Source organism: Prionailurus bengalensis, chromosome B2 (genome assembly GCF_016509475.1).
Source record: "Prionailurus bengalensis isolate Pbe53 chromosome B2, Fcat_Pben_1.1_paternal_pri, whole genome shotgun sequence".
Classification (NCBI taxonomy): Eukaryota; Metazoa; Chordata; class Mammalia; order Carnivora; family Felidae; genus Prionailurus; species Prionailurus bengalensis.
Window position 1 is genome coordinate 63763934 of NC_057349.1, and position 22021 is coordinate 63785954.

Sequence of the window (22021 nt, forward strand, 5' to 3'; positions counted from 1 at the left end):
TGGTTTGGCTGTTTTTAGACTGTGACCACGTTGAGGTAGATGTTCCATTTTACGTACCTTCATCAGAAGAAATACACGTTTAGAGCATGTGGATATTAGGCTGCTCTAGTATAAGACTGTGGTTTCATTTTCTGTGGTTTTAGTCACTTACAGTTTGGAAGCAGATGATCTTTCTTCTGATATATCACCAGGTGATCAGTAGTAGCTTAACACTTGTCACGGTGCCTCACTTGTCATTTACCTCACTTCATCTCATCACGTAGGCATTTATCATCTCACATCATAAGAAGAGTACAGCATATTTTGAGAGACCACATTCACATAACTTTTATTATAGTATATTAATTGTTCTACTTTATGCTCTCTGTGCCTAATTTATAAATCAAACTTTGTCATAGGTGTGGATGTATAGGAAAAAAAAACCATACGTTTCGGTACTATCCATGGTTTCAGGCATCCCCAGGGTACTTGGAATGTACCTTGGAAAGTGTATGGGGGTGTGGTGAGGGCGACTACTATAATAGGTTTCCCAGCCATTGTGGATTTTCCTGTAGTTTCATCTCTTCCACAGGGAATAGACCTCAGGATTTTGAGCAGGTTCTTAGACTGAACAGAAACTAAACATTATGAAAAGATTACTTAGTGAGATGGTTGCTTCATTACCTAACAACTTAAATATTGTGTGCTTAATTCTGCCATTGTGCAGAGCACTTCTAGTGGTCATCAAGCAACTCTGTAAGGTTAGAAGTCCTATCTCCAAGTTTACAGACGAGAGTAGAGATTAAGTGACAGTCTCAGGGCACAGTGTAGCAAGCAGTGGAACCAGAGTTCTAGTCCTGGCAGGCTGGCTCCAGTGCACTTGCTCTTAGTCTCTGAGAGTTTCTGCTGCATCGCTGGTAGTTAGGTAATATTTTATTCCAGTGCATTCCCATATTTGGTATTCCACTGTGTCCGAGTCCTTACACATTTCAGACTTTCTGCAAAACGCAGTGACTTTTCTATCTCAAAATGCTTGCTTAATTTGTCATAATAGATTCAACTATTGTTCTCCTTAAATTTGTGAATACAATGCTTGGATGGTAATTTATTGCTAGTTTTTTTTAGCCAAGATGTTAAATGTTTGATTTTTTAAAAAACTAAGGCAAATTTGTTTACAGGATCTTTAACTTCTACCTACTACTCACCTTATTCTGTAGTTTGAGAAGACCCTTACCCAGTTTCTACCATTCTTCTTAGAATTCTTTGAAAGTCTTCATATCTAAAACAATTTCATGTAAACAAATGTGAATGTGATTGAATAAATGGCTGCAGAGATCATTAAAGTGAAGTTATTAGCTGTGATTGTATAATCTGTGTGCAGATATAGGTTAAGTGAACATTTTTCTTTTGTATTAAATCTGAATGTTTATTTCTTTTTTCCAAAAGTGGAATGAAGATATGGTTGAGAGTATAGGTGAAGTTTTGCTGTACTTCATTTCTGGATAGACTAGAAACATTCTACTATGAGGTTAAAACTGATCTAGATTAGGTTTACAAAAATATGATGCAGCTTTTGAAAAACAAAGGCTTTTCTTTTTTTTTCAAAGACAAAATCAGCCTTTGAAAGACCCTCTTGCAGTCTGCTGTAGTTCTTTATTCTAAGGGATACCAGTTCCTTGAAATAGTTGAAGTGGATCCCCAGCATCTCCCACGAATGGTGGTCCTCACACAGCAGCCACATACTATTGTTAAACCCACTGTGATCAGGATGTGATGGGCAAAAATGCAGTGTCAGTTTAGCAGGTAAACACAGTTTATTATGAAAGAGCTTTGATCTAGTTCTCTCACATTAACAGATTTAAAATAGGAAACATTGTACCTTTATCCTAGATGTTGGTTTTGTGTGGGTTTGTGAATGATCCCGATGTCACCATATTACCTTCTACAGTTGTGTAATTTCTAATTCATTTAGATTTTAAGGAAGGGATGAACTATGTGTTAGTATGCAGAATTTGACAGCTTGTTTTGGTATTTGTCTCAGGGGACGCCCTCTATACCTGCGGCTGCCACTCTGTCTACAGTAATATCTGGGGATCTGGATCTCTTCACTGAGCAAGCTACAAAGTCAGAAGAGGTAGCAAAGAAACAACTCTCCAAAGATTCCATCTTATCTCTGTATGGCACAGGAACCATTCAGCAGCAGAGTACCCCTGGTAATTCATTTTCACATCTGCTTTCAGTGAATTGCAGTAACATTACTAGAAGTATACCCTTTGTATAATATTATTTCTTCCTATTTTTCCATGTACCAGGTGCTTCTTTGCAATTTGTGCAACTACAAAACTGGTATGAAGCATTAGAATTAAAAAGCATACACAGGATTCACAAAACTTTATTTAGAAGCAACACACTGTTCACATATCACTTAATATTGTTTCACAAGCTTACAGGACATGGATTATTTTTGAAGAATTATTTTGATTTGCATGAAGTTTACAACTTTGTGTACAGTATGGTATTTTCTCTGTAAGTAAACAATAACCAATCTGAATTATCACATGAATTCCAAAACTGAGTTTTTAATAATTATAATGAAAGACTAGCACAGTAAGATCTATTGTTTACATAGTTTGTCAAATGCACTCCTTCTAAAATAATGAGCTGGAATTCTAGGACACTTGCTTCCATTAAAGCCAGACACCATCAGCTCTCAGTTGTGTATCTGATAGTGGGAGACAAGCTGTGCAAGTCAGCACAAACAGCACATAATCTCATGCTGTGGAGTTTATATGGCTATTGCATAAGATATATCTAGCCTAAATTTGCTCAGGTTTGTAACTGATTTGTGTGCATTTTGGAAGTAACCAGCTCTGAGGTTGTGAGTCGGTCTGAGCAGTAGGAGCAGATTGGAATTAAAATTTTTGCTGTGGGTTCTTCAGAAAGATGGTGATCCTTTTTCTGTGATCATAGAGGTGAGTGCAACTGTATACAGTAGCCCTGCTTTCTTCATTCATTTTCTTTTCATGGTTCTTAAAATGCAGGTGTGTTTATGGGACCCACAAATATACCATTTACCTCACAAGCACCGACTGCATTTCAAGGTTTTCCACCAATGGGCGTGCCTGTGCCTGCACCTGCAGCTCCTGGTCTTCTAGGAAATGTGATGGGACAGAGTACAAGCATGATGGTGGGCATGCCCATGCCCAATGGGTTTATGGGAAACGCACAAACTGGTGTGATGCCACTTCCCCCAAATGTGGTTGGCCCCCACGGAGGAATGGTGGGACAGATGGGCGCGCCCCAGAGTAAGTTTGGCCTGCCGCAAGCTCAGCAGCCCCAGTGGAACCTCTCACAGGTAGGGGGTCATTTACTCTCCAGCGTCTCCAAAATCAAAGAAATGGGATTCATTTTCTGAATGGTTTATTTAAAAATAACAACATGGCAGAAAAATCTGAGTAAGGATAATGTATCAGATGGGACTTGTCTATAGGTATCATGAAGTTACATCAAACAGACAAGTGAGCTGTCACTGCCCTTATATTTAGAGTATTCTGTAAAGCAGTGTTAAGCATTTTTTCATTTCAGATTATAATACTGGTGAACATCCTGTTTGTAACAGCTGGAAATTATCTTGGGCATCTTGAGAGACTTCCTCTCTGCTACCTGTGAAATTAGCACCAAGCTTCAACCCAGCTCCCTGGTGGGGCATTTTTATAGTCCACTTAGACCTGCCTATGTTCACTACTAAGTTGGGGGCAGGGAGTGGTTTCCAGTCTCAAAGCACTATTTTGTAAGGGATCTAGGCTGTTCTTCATGTCATATGCCTACTGCCCCTGCTTTATAAAAGTTTGTTTAAAAACCTTTGTACAGTTGAGTTTCCTTTTTACTTATGGACAAGTCCATATCTGTCTCAGACATCCCCTTACATTATAAAATCCCATTTCTACTTGTAAAACTTTTTTCAAATCAGTCTATTTTAGTGCTCCACTCTGACTTTTCTGCATAGACAAAGACCCTTAGATTTAGCTTCATGCTCCAGCCTCTCTTTCCCTTACAGTTCCTATTTGGTGTTCCTCTAGCACTGGGGGGAATCTTGGTTTCTGTTCAGCTGTTTTACCTTGAGAGCGTTCAGAGAATAGTCTATACTGATAGTTAACATTACTAAAAATCACTGTACATCCTGTGAATGCTTTTACTATCACATTTTAAAGATTTTTTTAAGTACTCTCCACACCCAGCATGGGGTTTGAACTTAAACCCCGAGATCAAGAGTCACATGCTGTACCAACTGTGCCAGCCAGGAGCCCCTACTGTCATTGTGACATTGGTGTCCACCCTCTGGGAACCTTAAGTACCAAATGTCAGTAACAGCTTTTGTGTAGCCAAAATACTGAAGTACACGCAGCTCAAAGTTAAGGTGCTAGATGAACCAGTAAGGAGTTAACGTTGGCCTTTACTTTCAGGTGTGCTGAGGGGTGCTGCTGTTTTCCAGCACCCCTCAGTGGAATCTGTTGGCCAATGAGGTGGTTTACAACCTTTAGTTGGTATGAAGACGTGGACACTATGCCTCATCAGCAATGTGGTGAACATTAGTGTCTTTGCAAGACCACTAAAGAACTTTATTAAGAATACATTCCAACCCTGAGCACAGATTTTTGAATCCACTCTGTACTTTGTGATAAATCTTGCCTTTCCTTTCCTTATCATCAGTCTTAGAAGAGAAGTACCATAGTGAAAGGGTTAGGATGCTTATATACATATATGATTCCAGTCTGGAAGAAAAACACAGGTCTTACACCTTATATAATGAAAATTAATTTTAGATGTTTAGTGGTTAAGCAAAAGAAAATGTATGCTTTACAGCCTTTTTTTAATACTTAGGAAGTATTTAGAACCATTTAAGATTTTAATGAAGACAGAATAATACCTGTCATAAACAGTATATAGTTTTGGAGTATTTGACTTTCTAAAATTTACTCAGTCCTTATAGTTAAAGCACAACATCCTGATATAGTTGAAAGTTAGAACAGTGGACTCAAATACAAATTCAAAGATTGCTTTGGTGTTTTTTCAGTTGAGGTTAATCTTTGGGGGACAAGAAATGGAGTCTTGAAAATGAATAAATAGGATTGAGATCACTTTATGGACAATGCTAAAAAAAAAAAAGTGGAAGGAAAGAACAAGAAGGAAACAAAATAGCTATTTGCTTTCTCTAGGGAAATAATTGTTTGGTAGTCTACTTACACCCCTGTGCTTTGACTAATTTTCATATTGATGAAAAATACTTCTATAATTGCTATTAAACTTCATTATCTCTTTGACTAAATTAACCTCAAAGGCAGCTTCTAATAAATGTCTAACTGTGGCTCAAGAAACAAGAATTAAAAGTGAAGTAAACGTCCTAAAATAAGCCTTTAATGTTTCACAGATGAATCAGCAAATGGCCGGCATGAGTATCAGCAGTACAAACCCCGCAGTGGGTTTTGGCCAGCCCCCCAGCACAACAGCAGGCTGGTCTGGAAGCTCATCGGGTCAGACTCTCAGCACACAGCTGTGGAAATGAAAACTGCACTGCAAGTTTCATCCAGAACTACCACCTGACATTCCTTGCTAAAACGCATCTAGTTCCCCTGTTTATTCATGTACATATTTTTTTTTCTTTTTCCCCATTTGTTCATATTAAGAATTATCTGACTGACCGTGTTGGTCTGTACAGATTAAATTTGATGTGAAAAGCAGGTTGAGAAACGATTTTATGTCAAGGGCAGCTTTGCTCATTTCCCATGATTTCGTAAACCACATTATTTGAGAAGCTGCTCAGTCAACTTGCATAATCAGTTTTACTCTCGATAAAAGTATAGCTCTAATGTTTGCATATAAGGGAAGTAGTTATCATGTTAGTGATACCTCTAACAGTATAAACCCCACCCCCAAATTAGCCAGTAATCCTGTAGGAAGGTACTGTATGATCAAATGTTTAATCATATAAATAGAATGTAAATGTGTCACTGAGCACTGTTTTCTAGTGTATCAAAGTTCTTTTATTTCATCATTCACTTCACTGTGCTGTTGTTATGATGTGCTTAACAGGGAACGTGGCTAGTGAAAGGAAGATAAACCTGGATGTTACTACAAAACTTAGTTTAACGAATGTTTAAAGAACTCAAATTTTATCTGCCTCTCTTGTAATTTGGATCTCTTCTTATGTACATAGTGCTAATAACATGAAGACCTTTCTCTGCACTATATGCAAACAGGGTAACTAAACAAAGCCACTTTCAATCCTTGAAGGTATATCCAGGTTTATGACAGTAATTGTGTTTACATTTTATGGTGCCTAGTATTGACAAAATGTTATATCCCTATATTAAACAGATAAATCCATAGACCTTTTTATTTTTGTGGGTTTTATTTCCTACAATGTATACTGCCACCAACCATATGAAAATTACTTAATATTGCAAAGTGAGGAATTGGGAACATTTAGTCAACAAAATACCTGTCCTTTGTTTCTGAAACCAGTTCCACCAATTATAAGGCCAAATGGGAAAAAAAAAAAAAAGTACACAAGATACTCACAGTGTATCCCGCAGTGTCACTAGCTGTACTGTACAAAGAACTTCCAGTTTCATTGTAGGGAAAACATGCAGAACAAATGAAGACAAAAAACACACACTTTATACCATCCAGTCAGCCATGTTAACTGGCAAGCTCTGCTTAAACAGATGTCCATCAGATGACAGTAAAGGCTGCTGTACTGAAGTAAAGTGAACAATACCTGAATGTTTGGCAGCCTGACCTCCAAACGTCCTCTCCCACGTCCACCAGCCAGGCAAACTGCACCAGTTGCTGCTTCAGTTTCTTCAATTTACACCTCAATTTTCACCGTGTCCAGGTGGTACTTTGGCTCGTTGGCTAGATTAACCTTCTCTGTCCGAGTGTGCCACACGAGAACCTAGAGGGGAGGGAAATCTTTTGGGTAGCCATGCTTCTTAACGCTGACACTCAACAAGGTCAAGCAGCACAAGTGAAATGAATACCTTGGTGCAGTTATTTGCTTTTGGTTCCAGCTCTTCAACTGTTGTTATCTGTTTTAGAAAATCAGATTCTTGCATCCCTGGCTGGGATCCACGACGCTTAAATACGGCTTTTGGATTGGACAAGATGACTTGAAGACTGACAGCAAATCCTTTGTGAAAAGTGAGAAAAAAAAAAAGACTTTAAAATAAAATAATTGGCGTACTTCTCTTTTTTCTGTAAAATTTTGGACACATCAGAAATTCTTCTACATGCCAAGTATGTGCCAGGTCTTGGCTCTCAGAGTTGAATAGTAGGAGCATTACATGTAGAAAGCAACCGGGGCACTGTGGTACGTTCAGTGCCACGACAGAGGTGCACGCACAGGGGCGGGGGGGGACAAGAGCCACTGTAAAATACAAAGTCTAGGCTGTTGACAAGAAGCTGCTCGTTCGTAGAGGTCATCACAGCCCGGCCTTCGACACTCTGGGAATTGAGAACTAAATGGAAACACAGCTGCAGAGCATACAGACTTACCCTGTCCTCGGGGTGTAAGCCTGCCTGGGTATCCTGCCTGTTCTTTAACACCTTTATGTGTGCTCTCCTCAGAACCAGCACTGCTGCGATTTACTTTTGAGTTTAGAAGACTGAGGAGTACAAGTCAGTTAGCTAGAATATGAAAAATCTGTAATCATTTGGTTTAAATTTCTAATTTGGTTCAATCCGACAAGGGTGGGGTGGGGTGGGGGGGGGAGGTTTGGAAGTCAGTACAGGAGGTGTCCAGCCATTTGATAAATTTGGTTTTGGGGTTTAATTTTTTGAGGGAAACATTACTCTCAATTGCCTTCAATGGTTTGGTCGTGAAAAATCATTACTATTGAATCTGGTTTAGGAAACCCTATGTTAAAGGCTTAGTCATTAAACACACTGCAAGCTTTCTCAGCAAGCAACTGCTGTTAACCTTTGTGGTTGTTTTGAAAGTCTGAGGTCCTGGACCTCTGCTCTTTATGACTAAGCTAACAATGAAGTTAGATACCCTCCCAGAGTCAAAGCTGCGAGGCCTGATCTCCAGGAACGTTCCTTAGCAACTTTTCGCCCTTTTCTACATTAACTGAATTGATTTATGCTTCTTTTTGCAAAAGCATAGTTAGCAAAGTAAGTTCCAAATGGTACTAGGCAGTAAGTAATTGGGGAGTTGTGAGAAAACCACAAGCAGTATTCTCATCACTCCACATGCCAGACTGGGCCACTTCCATGTTCTAGACCCTGCCCTCTTCACAGGAAAGTCTCCCACTAAGCTAGCTCCCCACAAACACAACTTGGCTCAGCACCTGCTGAGTGAGGCAGAACAAGTAAAACAATCATGAAGCATTAGCCTGAGGACTGGCCCAGTATCTCCCACCAGTCCTGGAGGGTGGCGGCACATTCTAGCAGAAAGAACACTGAATTTAGAGTTAACAAGCCTTTTGATTTTGCCTAGATCCTTGTACTTGGGACACTGGCCAAGTCACTGAAACTTTCTTGATCCTAAAGCTTTCCCATTTCCTCATCTGCCAAGAGGGGTGTGACACCTTGTCAGCTCAGTGTGTCATGTAAAATTAGCAAATGGAAAGACCCCACTAACTGCACAGCACTGTTCATGAGGTACTATGGTATATACATAAAAATACCATTAGAAACATGAAGGGCAGGTGGCACTGGCTGCCATCTATGGCCAGAGAACAGGGTTTACAGGGAAAGGGCCTGTGAAAGTGGTGGCAGAACCAGGCCACTAGCATTTCACACCACTTGGCTAAGGAGCCTGAAGCCTTCCCCAGACAGCCAAAACAGCCACAGACCTCTTCAGCAAAAAGCCAGTAGTTCAGATTCACACATAAAAAGTAACCTTTCTAACTGGTGATTTTTGTGCTCTAGAAGGCCTTGCCTTTTTTTTTTTTTTCCCCATGTACTTAAAAATAAGTTTCATACTTTTTCTACAGTTGAGGGTCTGCCCTTCTCCATCACTGAAGCTCCTGGTATATTTTTCACATGGCTTCAAGGTACTAATTGTATTTCCCCTTTCTTAAAATTAAAAAAAAAGAGAATCCGGGGCACCTGGGTGGCTCCGTTGAGCGTCCGACTTCAGCTCAGGTCATGGTCTTGCAGTTCGTGAGTTCGAGCCCCGCGTCAGGCTCTGTGCTGACAGCTCAGAGCCTGGAGCCTGCTTCGGATTCCGTATCTCTCTCTCTCCCCCTCCCCTGCTCATTCTCTGCCTCTCTCCGTCTCTCAAAAATAAATAAATGTTAAAAAATTAAAAAAAAAATAGGATCCAAACCATACAGAAGTCGTTCTGAAAATGTGAAGCCAGTTTGATTTCCTTCATTTTCCCAGAAGTCATTTTTTTCTTTTAAAAAAAAATTTTTTTTTAATGTTTATTTTTGAGAGAGACAGAGACAGAATGTGAGTGGGTTAGGGGCAGAGAGAGAGGGAGACGCAGAATCAGAGGCAGGCTTCAGGCTCTGAGCTGTCAGCACAGAGCCCCACACGGGGCTCGGACTCACGAGCCGTGAGATCATGACCTGAGCCAAAGTCGGATGGTCAACCGACTGAACCATCCAGGCGCCCCTTCCCTGAAGTCTTTAACACATTCATCATGGTGAACACTCAGAGATTCAGATTAAGTGTAGTTTCTTGCTTTCCTTGGCTCGGGAATACCTTCTAGCTCTTAGAGTTACACAGCACAATCTACCAACTTAAGCAAAGCTGCCAGCCAGCTGTGAAGCTAGACACTGTTTTGCTGTGGGGCCCTTTCCTGGCCTCACTGGAGAACAGGGTGCACCTGGCAGGCCAGCACCCTGGAGAGAGATTTTCCCGGGTGGCTCACTGCAGCAGCAAAGTGATTTTCTATGATCTAATACAAAAGGGGGAGGGAGGCAATTCAGAGGCTTTTCAATCTCCTACTTTGCCCATATGCCCCTGCTGGGTGAGCTCTTTAAAGGAAGCTGGTCACAGCCAGCCCCAGGGACTACACACTACCCAGGCCCACACCCTGGGTTGCCTTTCAGGGAATCATGATGTGCTATGAAGCTGGGGAGTTAGAGAGTTCTTCCTATGAGAGCAGGACAAGGAGTTTTTAAGCTCCTCAAACCACTGCTTCCAACCCAAGATGGAGACCTTGGGTTTTCTTAATTTCCAAGTATTTATGCCTCAAGTATTTTATGTGCCCTTCCTTTTTTCTAGTGAAATTAATTTAGCTTTAAAGATGTTTGCAGTAGCTTTTGAGATACTAGGAGCCTTACAAAAAAACATGGGACTAGGATTCTCTGTCCTGGTCAGCTGTATAAAAAATAAAATGTAAATGAAAACTGGCGATTCACTGTGAATGGCTTGTTCAAGTGAAGTAGAGATAGGGTCCCTAATGTAAGTATGTATGTATCCCCTATGTATGTACGTGTGTGCGTGTATATGTGAATGTGTGTGTAATAAATGTGTTAGACATACATAAACGTAATCTAATACTTATTTTTTCTAATACCTAGCAACATAAAATTCAAAATGCCTGAGCTACAAAAATTACCATGTGTACAAAGAAGCAGGAAAATACAACCCCAAATATACCCTATATGTTCAAAAAGGGGAAAGACTGAGCATGCTAAGGAGAGTTATGGAAGATACAAAAAAAAAAAAAAAACCAATGTGATCTCACTGTTGTGAAAAATATACTGGCTGAGATTAGCAGCTGATAAATCATTGCAGAATAAAAGACTAGTAAACTTGAAGAACGAACAATAGAAACTACCAAAAGGACACACAGAAAGGAAAATATCAAGACAGACAGACATATCAAGACACACACACACACACACACACACACACACCCCAAAGAAACTGAATGAAAGGTTTGGAAAGAGGGATAGGAAAAAAAAAAAAATGAAAAAACTGAAAACTTACTAAATTTGGAAATCAGTAAGGATATGTAACACTTGACCTGACATAAGATGCGCCACCAAACAATACAGAATCCACAATCTCCAAGTACACATGGGACATTATCAAGATAGGCCACATAGTCTGGGCCAGAAATCAAATCTCAATAAAGATGAAAGAATTCAAATTGTACAAAGTGTTTCTCTGACCACAACAGAATTAAAATAGAAATCAATAACATGAAGCTATCTGGAAAATCTCCAAATATTTGGATACCAAACAATGTAATTCGAAATAGACTATGGATCTAAGAAACCAAAAGGGAAATGAAAAAGTGGTTAAATGAATGAAAACAGTGGGATGCATCTAAAACAGTACTTAGATGGAAAATTAATTTTTTAACAGCTATAAACAAATTTATTAGATAGGAAGGGTAAGTTCCTACACCTTTTTATACTTAAAAAAAAAAAGGAGCAAATAAAACCCAAAATGAATAGAAAAATGTACTAATAAACCTATGAGCTAAAATCAATGAAATAGAAAATAGAGAAGATCAGTGAAATAAAAAGCATGTCCTTTGAGAAAAGAAGTCAAGAAAATTGATAAATATCTACCCGTACCTATCAGAGGGGGAAAATAAGTCATAAGTTACCAATACTGGGAATATTGGTATGTATTCTACAAATATAAAATGATAATAAAGGAGTATTAGAAAAAAACATTATGGCAGAAAATTTGACAACTTACATAAAAATGGACAAATTCCTTGAAAGAAACAGCTATCAAAGTTCAGTCATGAAGAAATAATCTATGTAGCCCCATATCAATAAAGAAATTAAATTTATAGTTCAAAATTGCCCACACCATCCCCCCCCCCCCTCAACCCAAACCAAAATAAAACTGAGAAAACAAACTAACAAAAAACCTCCAGGCCCAAATAGTTTCACTGATGGTATCTACCAAATGTGTAAGGAAGAAGTATTAACTATTTGTATAGAAAATAAAAAAGGAAGGAACATTTCAAATCCTCTCAAGCCAGCCTTTCCCTAATACCAAAACCAAACAAGTATTAGGTAAAAAATAAAAAAGATTACAAGACAAGGTAAGATAAGAAAACTACAGGTCTAACAACCTTCATGAACACAGAAAAATTCTTAAAAGTTTTAGCCATTTGAATCCAACTATAAATCATGACCAAATGAGGTTTATTCCAAGACTGCAATGTTGCTTTAACATTTCAAAATCAATCAGTGTAATTCACCAACTTAAGATGTTATAAAAAAAGAAAAATCTATTGTAATAAATGTAGAAAACGCACTTGACAAAATCCAACATCAAGATTTTTAAAAAGCCACTCAGCAAACTAACTAAAGTGAACTTCCTCAACTTGGTAAAGGACATCTACAAAAAACCTATTGCCGATATTATATATACTTCATGGTGAAAGACAGTGTTAAAACCCCTGAAGATTGCAATGAGGCAAGGTTGTCGCTGTCAACTTTTACTCAACAGTGTACTGGAGGTCCTAGCCATTGCAATAAGGAAAAAACAAACCAAAACCAGACAAACTGGAAAAAGAAAAAGCAAGTCCAGAAAATCTCTTCCTCTTTCAGCCATAAACACATCAGTAATGCTTATCAGTTCCTTCTGTTGTGTATCAACTTCCTCTTACCTCCGCATACTTGTCCCACTGGCATATTCTTTTCTAATTACACATAATCTAATCTTAAAAGCAAGGGTGTTACAAACCAAACTTATTTCGAATTCTCACAGGATAGATTTTGGCAACATTACAGTTCAGCCACAATAAAGATACTAATGGCCTTTTTTCCTCCTGACGGTCAGCTCTGGCTAGTGATACTGGAATACTGTGCTCTTGACACACTTCTATTACTGGCAACAGGTCTGGTAATTTCAAAAGTTGGTCTCTACTCACTTGAAATAAAAAGAGACTATCAATTTCCAAATTAAAATGTATACACACACAGTTGTCTCGGGAATTGCTGAAGAAAGATGTGCAATGTGGCACCTCCTTCTAATTCTCCCTGAGGCGACCCCCTCTCCTTTCATATCTCTTCTTAGCAGAGCACATCCAGTCTTTTGCAGAGTGTGTGTGTCAATCTTCCGCACCCACCCACCCCCTTTAATGAGATATAATTCATACATGCCAAAATTTGCTCTTAAAGGATATGTGTGATTAAATGGCTTTTAGTATATTCATAACTCTGGGCACTTTTTTTTAGTTTACTTATTGGTTTTGAGGGCAGACGAGGTAGGAGCAGAGAGAGAGGGGGAGAGAGAATCCCAAGCAGGCTCCGTGCCATCAGCACAGAGCCTGACAAAGGGCTCAAACTTACCAACCGAGAGATCACGACCTGAGCCAAAACCAAGAGCCAGACGCATAACTGACCAAGCCACACAGGCACCCCTGGGCACTTTTTTTTAAAGAAAAAAACTATCTTTCTCTATTGAATGGCCTTGGCACCCTTGGCAAAAATCAACTGACCACAATGTGAGGGCTTATTTATGGTCAATTCTCTTCTATTGATTCATATGCTTATCTTTATGCCAGTGTCACACTATTACTGTACCTTTATATACTCAGTTTTCAAATCAGGAAGCATAAATCTTCCAACTTTGCTGTTTTACAAAATTGTTTTGGCTATTTGGAGTTCCTTGCTTTCCCATGTTAATTTTAGGATGACCTTGTCAATTTCTGAAAAAAGGGCAGCCAAAATCTTGATAGGAATTACCCCAAATCTACAGATTAATTTGGGGAATATTGCACCACTGGAGTAATATTATATCTTCTAATCCATAACACTGTCTCCTAATCCAGGAACATAAAATGTCTGTATACTTATTTAGTTCAATTTTTCTAAATGTTTTACAGTTTCCAGTATACAATTCTCATACTTTTTTTTATTACTAAGTATTTTATTATTTCTGACACTGTTGTGAATAAAACTGTTTACTGGTTTCCCTTTTCAGATTGTTCATTGCCAGTGTATAAAGGGGGCATCTGGGTGCCTCATTTGGGAAAGGTCTGACTCCTGATTTCGGTTCAGGTCAGTATCTCGTGGTTAGTAACATTGAGCCCCACATTGGGCTGTGTGCTGACAGCATGGAACATGCTTGGGATTCTCTCTCTCCCTCTCTCTGCCCCCCTACCACTGCTCATGTGCTCTCTCTCGCTCTCTCTCAAATAAGTAAAACTTAAAAAAAAATGCATTTCATTTTCATATGTTGATCTTATATCCTGCAACCTTGCTGAATTTACTAGCACTGATAGCTGTGTATGTATTCTTGAGGATTTTGTACATAAAAGATCATGCTATTGATTATTTAAGATATTTTACTTCTTCCTTTCCAACCTAGGTGACTTTTATTACTTTTTCTCAATAATTACCCTAGCTACCACCTGTATTACAATGGTGAATACAACTGTCAAGAGGGATCACCTTTGTCATGATCTTTATGGGAAAAGCTTTCAGTCTTCAGCTGTTTAAAACATTAGCTTTTTCATAGATGCCCTACATCAAATAAAAGATGTTCTTTCCCATTCCTCACTTACTGATCTGTCTAGTGTTTTTATCATGAAATGACATTGAATTTTGTCAGGTGCTTCTTCTGCATCTATTGATTTGATCAGGTGGTTTTTGTGGTTTGTTCTACTGATCATGGTATATTACATTGACTGACTTTTGTATATGAACTAACCTTACACTCCAGTGATAAATCTCACCTGGTTATGGTGTATAATTCTTTTTATATGTTGCTGGATTAACTCCACCAGTATTTTCTTTAGGATTTTTGCATCTATATTCATAAGGGATATTGGTAAGTTTTTTGCTTTGTGATGTCCAGTTTTGGGATCAGGGTAACAATGGTCTAATAGAATGACTTCAAATATGTTCCTTTCTTACTATTTTTTGGAAATGTTTGTGAATGATCAGTCTTAATTATTTTTTAAATGCTTGTTAGAATTCACCAGTAAATCTGGAACTGGGCTTTTCTCTATATAGGTTTCATTGATTACTAATTCAATCTATTTCTTACAGGTCTATTCAGATTTTCTATTTCCTTTTGAATCAGTTGCTTTTTTGTTTTTTGTTTATTTATTTATTTTGAGAGAGAGTGCATGTGTGTGTGGGAAGAGGGGCAGAGAGAGAGGAGAGAGAGAATCCGAAGCAGGCTCAGCACTGTTAGTACACAGGCTGATGTGGGGCCCAATCCCATGAACCATGAGATCACAACCTAAGCCGAAGTCAAGAGTAGAATGCTTAACCAACTGAGCCACCCAGATGGCTTTTCAAAGCCCCTATGGAATGAAATATTATCTAAGATTTTTCTTTCTAATTTTTTGATTAGCTTATTGTTTGCCATAACTATTACCATTGCCTCAGGAATCTGCAATGACAATCAACATTTTGTTTTTACTTTTGTTTTTATTTAGTTTTTGTTTGAGGTTTTTGTTTTCCTATTTTTTATTTTTTAAAAATGCTCCCAGGAAAAGGCTGTTTGTACTGGGTGAGATCTGAGTGAAGTCAGATAAAGACAAGCTTGGAGAATGGGATTTTCTAAAGACCTGTTAGGTCAAATAATGGAAATTCTCTTAGAATGAAGCTTTGAATAAGTTCCAACCCTGTTCTTCCCTCCCAGTGACTGCTAGGATAAGTAGCTGTTGATTTTCAGCCTGACTCCAAGTCCACCGTGGAACTAGGGAGAAAGGGACAGGAATAGGGCAAGGTGACACAATGTAATACTGTTATTACCAACATTTAACCATTTTTCTTGAACAAATACTCCTCAGAGTGATGAACACTTTGGGTTAACTTCCACAGTTGTGAGAAAGTTGATTTTGATAATCATTGTTTTTATAGAAGATAATATTCAGAGGTCCTTACTCTGTCATTACCAATGATGTTCCTGCCTTTCTCTTTTTCAAACTCCCAATCCCACTGTGACCATTTCAGGAGAATAAGTTAGGAAGCAGCAGCCACAGTAATGTAGGGCATGAAGGTTAAAAATGGAAAACTGCTGAGGAATCAAAAAATGCCTTGAGACAAATGAGAATGGAAATACAACATACCAGAACTTATGAGATACAGCAAAAGCAGTTCTAAGGGGAAGGTTCTTAGTGATAAATGCCTACACAAAAAACAAAGATCTCAAAAAACCTTTTTTCCTTAAAGAACTAGAAAAAGAAAAAAAATCACCAAAAGTTAGAAGAAGTAAGTAAATAGCAAAGATCAGAGCAGAAATAAATGAAATAGAGACTAAAAAGTTAATAGAAATGATAAATGAAACTAAGAGCTGGCTCTTTGAAAAGATAAACAAAAATGACAAACCTTCAGCTGGAATCACCAAGAAAGAGTGGGCTCAAATAAAATTATAAATAAAAGAGAAGGCTGTGGCTCAGTCAGTTATGTCTGACTGTGGCTCAGGTCATGATCTTACAGTTTGTGAGTTCAAGCCCTGCACTGGACTCTGTTCTGACAGCTCAGAGCCTGGAGCCTGCTTCAGATTCTGTGTCTTCCTCTCTCTCTGCCCCTCCCCCACCCACACTCTGTCTCTCTCAAAAATTCAACATGTTAAAAAATTTATTTTTAATAAAAGGCATTACTATTAACAAGACAGAAATGGAAAGGATAAGAAACTACTATGAACAAATACAGACTAACAAATTGGACAACCTAGAAAAAATGGATATTCTCCAGAAACATACAACCTACCAAGAATCATAAAGAAATAGAAAATCTGAATAGACCAATGACTAGTAAGGAGACTGGATCAGTAATCAAAAAACTCTCAACCAAATAGAAGACCAGATGGCTTCAATGATGAATTTTACCAAACATTCAAATGCTTCCAAACATTTTATGAGGCCAGCAATACCTTAATTCCATAACCTGACAAGGTTACCACAAGAAAATTATAGGTATCTTTGATGAACATAGATGCAAAAATCCTCAACAAAATGTTAGCTAACTGAATTCAATAATAAAAAAAGAATCAAGTGATCAAATGGGATTTACTCCAGGGACGCAAGGATGATTCAATATCTGCAAATGTATCAGCGTGATCTACCAGACTAACAAAATGAAGGATGAAAATTATATGATCATCTCAATAGACACAGAAAAAGCATTTGACAAAATTCAATATCCTCTTGTGATAAAAACTCTCAACAAAGTGCATACAGATGAAATGTACCCCAACATAATAAAGGCCAGATAGGACAAGCCCACAGCTGACATCATACTTAATAGTGAAGAGCTGGAAGTTTCCTCCCTAAGGTCAGGAACAAGACAAGGATGCCCACTCTCACCATTTTTATTCAATATAGTACCGGAAGTTCTAGCCACAGTGATCAGACAAGAAATAAAAGTCATTCAAATTGGAAAAGAAGAAGTAAAACTACCATTATTTGCAGATGACATGATACCAAATAAAGAAAAATGTTAAGACTCCACCAAAAACTGTTAGAATAAGTGAGTTCAGTAAATCGCAGGATACAAAATCAATATACAAAAATTTTCTCATTTCTATACACTAGTAATGAACTATCAGATAGAGAACTTAAGAAAACAATCTCATTTACAATTGCATCAGAAAGAATAAAATGCCTGGGAGAAATTTAACCAAGGAGGTAAAAGACTGACATGATGATACAAACTGAAAACACAAATAAATGGGAAATTATTCCATACTAGGGATTGGAAGAATATTGTCAAAATCTCCAAACTACCCAAAGCAATCCAGAATCAATGCAATCCCTATCAAAATTCCAGTGACATTTTTCACAGAAAAGAAACAACTCTAAAATTTGTGTGGAACCACAAAAGACCCTGAATAGGGGGTGCCTGGGTGGCTCAGTCAGTTAAGCGGCCGACTTCAGCTCAGGTCATGATCTCGTGTTCCATGAGTTCAAGCCCCGCGTCGGGCTCTGTTGTGACAGCTCAGAGCCTGGAGCCTGTTTCAGATTCTGTGTCTCCCTCTCTCTGACCCTCCCCCATTCATGCTCTGTCTCTCTCTCTCAAAAATAAACGTTAAAAAAAAAAAATTAAAAAAAAAAAAGACCCTGAATAGGCAAAGCAACTTTGAGAAAGAAGAGTAAAGCTGGAGGCATCATGTTCTGTGATTTCAAACCACGTTACAAAGCTGTAGTAATCAAAACAATAAGGTATTTTCATGAAACAGATACATAGATAAATGAAACAGAATAAATAGCCCAGAAACAAACCCGTGCATTTAGGGTCAGTTAATTTAAGACAAAGGAACCAAGAATATATACAATGAGGAAAGCACAGACTCTTAAATGGTCTTGGGAAAACTGGACAGCCACATGCAAAAGAATGACACTCAACCACTATCTTACACCATACACAAAAATCCACTCCAAATGGATTAAAGACTTGAATATAAGATCTGAATCCATAAAACTCCTAGACAAAAATATATGTGGTAAGCTCCTTGACAGCAATCTTGGTGATGACTTTTTGGATCTAATACCAAAAGTAAAGGCAACAAAAGCAAAAATAAACAAGTGGGACTATATCGAAATAAAAGGCTTCAGCCCAGTAGAGGAAACCATCAGCATGATAAAAAGGTGACCTACCCAAATGGGAGAAAATATTTGCAAATCACGTATGTACAGGGGCAAATGTCCCAAAATATATAAAGAACTCATATAACTCAACAGCAAAAACCAACAACAATCTGATTAAAAAATGAGCAGAGGACCTGAATACACATTTTTCTAAAGAAGATAAACAACAGCCAACAGACACATGAAAAGATATTCAACATCACTCATCATCAGGGAAATACAAATCAAAACCACAATGAGATATCACCTATGTTAGAATGGCTCATATCAAAACGACAAGTAATGACAAGTTTTGGCAAGAACATGGAGAAAAGGGGACCCATGCACACTGTTGGCAGGAGTGTAAATTGGTACAGCCACTATGAAAAACAACATGGAAGCTCCTCAAAAAATTAAAAATACCATATGATCCAGCAATACCATTTCTGGGTATTTATTTATTTATTTATTTATTTTTTAAAAATTTTTTTTCAACGTTTATTTATTTTTGGGACAGAGAGAGACAGAGCATGAACGGGCAAGGGGCAGAGAGAGAGGGAGACACAGAATCGGAAACAGGCTCCAGGCTCTGAGCCATCAGCCCAGAGCCCGACGCGGGGCTCGAACTCACGGACCGCGAGATCGTGACCTGGCTGAAGTCGGCCGCTTAACCGACTGCGCCACCCAGGCGCCCCCATTTCTGGGTATTTAAAAAGAAAATGAGGGGCGCCTGGGTGGCTCAGTCGGTTAAGTGTCCGACTTCGGCTCAGGTCATGATCTCGTGGTCCGTGAGTTCGAGCCCCACATCGGGCTCTGTGCTGACTGCTCAGAGCCTGGAGCCTGTTTCAGATCCTGTGTCTCCCTCTCTCTCTCTGACCCTCCCCTGTTCATGCTCTGTCTCTGTCTCAAAATAAACGTTTAAAAAAAATTTTTTTAAAGAAAATATATGTACCCCCCACTGTGTTCATTGTAGTATTATGTACAACAGCCAAGGCATGGAGGCAACCTAAGTGTCCACTAATGGATAAATGGATAAGAAGCTGTGTTACGCATATACACAACATAATATTATTCGGCCATAAAAAAAAGAAATCTTGCCTTTTGCGACAACATGGATGGATCTTTTTAAATTTTTTTTTTAATGTTTATTTATTTTTGAGAGAGACAGAGACAGAATGTGAGTGGATTAGGGGCAGAGTGAGAGGGAGACACAGAATCCAAAGCAGGCTCCAGGCTCCGAGCAGTCAGCACAGAGCCCAACGTGGGGCTCAAACTCACGAGCTGTGAGATCATGATCTGAGCAGAAGTCGGACGCTCAACCGACTGAGCCACCCAGGCGCCCCAACGTGGATGCATCTTGAATGCACTAGGCTAAATGCAGTAAGTCAGAGAAAGACAAATGCCAAACGATTTCACTTATATGCAAAATCTAAAAAAGAAAATCAAACTCACAGATACAGGGAACAGACTGATGCTTGCCAGAAGTAGGGGGGTGGAGGGTGGTCAAAAGTACTAACTCTCAGTTACAAAATAAATAATTCCTGGGCGTGTAAAGTATAGCCTGATGACTACAGTTAATACTATATTTTATATTTGAAAGTTAAGAGAGTTCTCATCGCAAGAAAAGCATTTTTAACTATATGTGGTGATGGATGTTAACTAGAGTTCCTGTGGTGATCATTTTGCAATATATAAAATATCAAATCATGTTGTACACCTAAAACTAGTGTGCTATATGACAAGTATGTATCAATTTAAAAAATGGAAAACTGCTACTGAGTGATTTTTCATACTTGTACCTTCTAGCCTTGGCATCTGTGAACTATCCAACTGAAAAACAGATGTGTTAATAGTAGTGTTTGAGGAATCATTTTCATTACACTTAAATTACTTAAATCAGATATAGAAAGCAGAAAATAGGGCTGTATAAAAGGAATGTTGTCTTTCCTCCTTGACTATCATCTCTAAATTGCCACTATATCATGTCAGTCTTCAAGCAGAGATTTTCAAGGTCCTAAGACTGAATACTCGAGTGATATGTGTGCTTCCAAGGGGCAGACAGAGCTACAACTTTCCACATTTACTTCCAATTATACCTTACAATGATTTTCTTCTAGTGCAGGAAAGGAACGAAAAAGCATGGCCTGGCTGTAAATGGATCTGTTAATCTGCTTCAGAATACTGACTGACACTTTATGTTTGCTTCAGGGTAAACCCCTCCCCGCTTTTTGTTGTTGTTGTTGTTGAATTTTTAAAACTCCTCAAAAGCCAGTCACTGTTCTTGTGGAAAAAAATAAAACACTCTTCATTTCTAAGCCGTATTCTTTACTTAATCTATAAACAATTCATTTAAAGCTTTACTCTGAAAACAAACCATCACAGAAACTAAATCTTCTAAGGAACCCGTCAGAATGCTGAATCAGGATGAAAAGAGTGAAAGATAAGTTAACAAGGCTTAATTAACTGGACACTAAAAATATCCACGACGGAGATTTTCGTAAGCTGGTGGCAGAGAAGTATGGCACGCTTCATACTGAGGTTCAGAAGATAAAGTGGTTCTATTGGCTCAACAGCCAAAAAGTCTGTGATGGGAAGTGAAGTGCTGTATGTACTGAGAATGGCAGACTCAGAAGGGTTGACAATGTCTAAGTAAGAATCATGGTCTCATGCTTTATTCTAGCTATGACGTCTTCCGCTTCCCATTATTCGTGAGCACTACTGCATGTGTCACTAAGTCACTCTACAACCCAGGAAATACAGCAAAACTGGAGAAGGGATCTGTGTTCCTATTTCTGAAACCCCAGCACTTACAAGTAAATCATTTTTTTAAACGTTTACTTATTGGGGCACCTGGGTGGCTTAGTTGGTTAAGCATTGACTTTGGCTCAGGCCATGATCTCACACTTGGTGAGATCGAGCCCTGCGTTGGGCTCTGTGCTGACAGCTTGGAGCCTGGAGCTGGCTTTGGATTCTGTGTCTCTCTCTCTTTCTCTGCCCCTCCCCTGCTCAAAAATTTTTTAAATAAAAAAATAAAAATAAAAAATGTATTTATTTATTTAGAGAGAGAGAGAAAGTGCAAGGGTGGGAGGGGCAGAGAGAGAGGCAGAGAGAGAGAGAGAGAATCCCAAGCAGGCTTCCACACTGTCAGTGCAGTGCCCTACGTGGGGCTCAGACCCAACGAACCGTGAGATCATGACCTGAGCTGAAACCAAGAGTCAGAGGCTTAACTGACTGAGCCACCCAGGCATCCCTGCAAGTAAATCATGTTTAAAGTAACAGAAAATAACAAGTTGGCAAGGCCATGGAGAAACTGGAATTCTTGTGCACTGCTGATGGGAATGTAAAATGATGCAACCGTTGTGGAAAGTATAGTGGTTCCTCAAAAAAAAAAAAAAAGTCAAACCTACAATTATCTTATGGTCCAGCAATTCCACTTCTAGGCATATACTCAAAAGAATTCAAAGCAGTGACTTCATTTGCGCAGTTATTTGTGCACTCACGTTCATAGCATTATGCATATGATCCAAG

The 22021-nt window shown here is 38.7% G+C and overlaps 2 protein-coding genes across 4 annotated transcripts in view; one reads left to right on the top strand and one right to left on the bottom strand.

Moving 5' to 3' along the window:
* SMAP1 (small ArfGAP 1) overlaps window positions 1-6365 on the top strand; it is a 202943-nt gene extending 196578 nt beyond the window's left edge. For 2 of the 3 annotated variants that reach the window (XM_043591749.1, XM_043591750.1), the window contains exons 9-11: window positions 2021-2192; window positions 3021-3334; window positions 5408-6365. In XM_043591749.1, coding sequence (XP_043447684.1) covers window positions 2021-2192; window positions 3021-3334; window positions 5408-5542 — 621 coding nt within the window. In that variant the 3' untranslated portion in view covers window positions 5543-6365. The remainder of the gene's footprint in view (window positions 1-2020; window positions 2193-3020; window positions 3335-5407) is intronic. The other variant, XM_043591751.1, reaches the window with a different exon arrangement.
* B3GAT2 (beta-1,3-glucuronyltransferase 2) overlaps window positions 2356-22021 on the bottom strand; it is a 94346-nt gene continuing 74680 nt past the window's right edge. The window contains exons 3-4 of the mRNA XM_043591752.1: window positions 7020-7168; window positions 2356-6934 (exon numbers count right to left, since the gene is read on the bottom strand). Of these exons, the coding sequence (XP_043447687.1) occupies window positions 6848-6934; window positions 7020-7168 (236 nt within the window). The 3' untranslated portion in view covers window positions 2356-6847. The remainder of the gene's footprint in view (window positions 6935-7019; window positions 7169-22021) is intronic.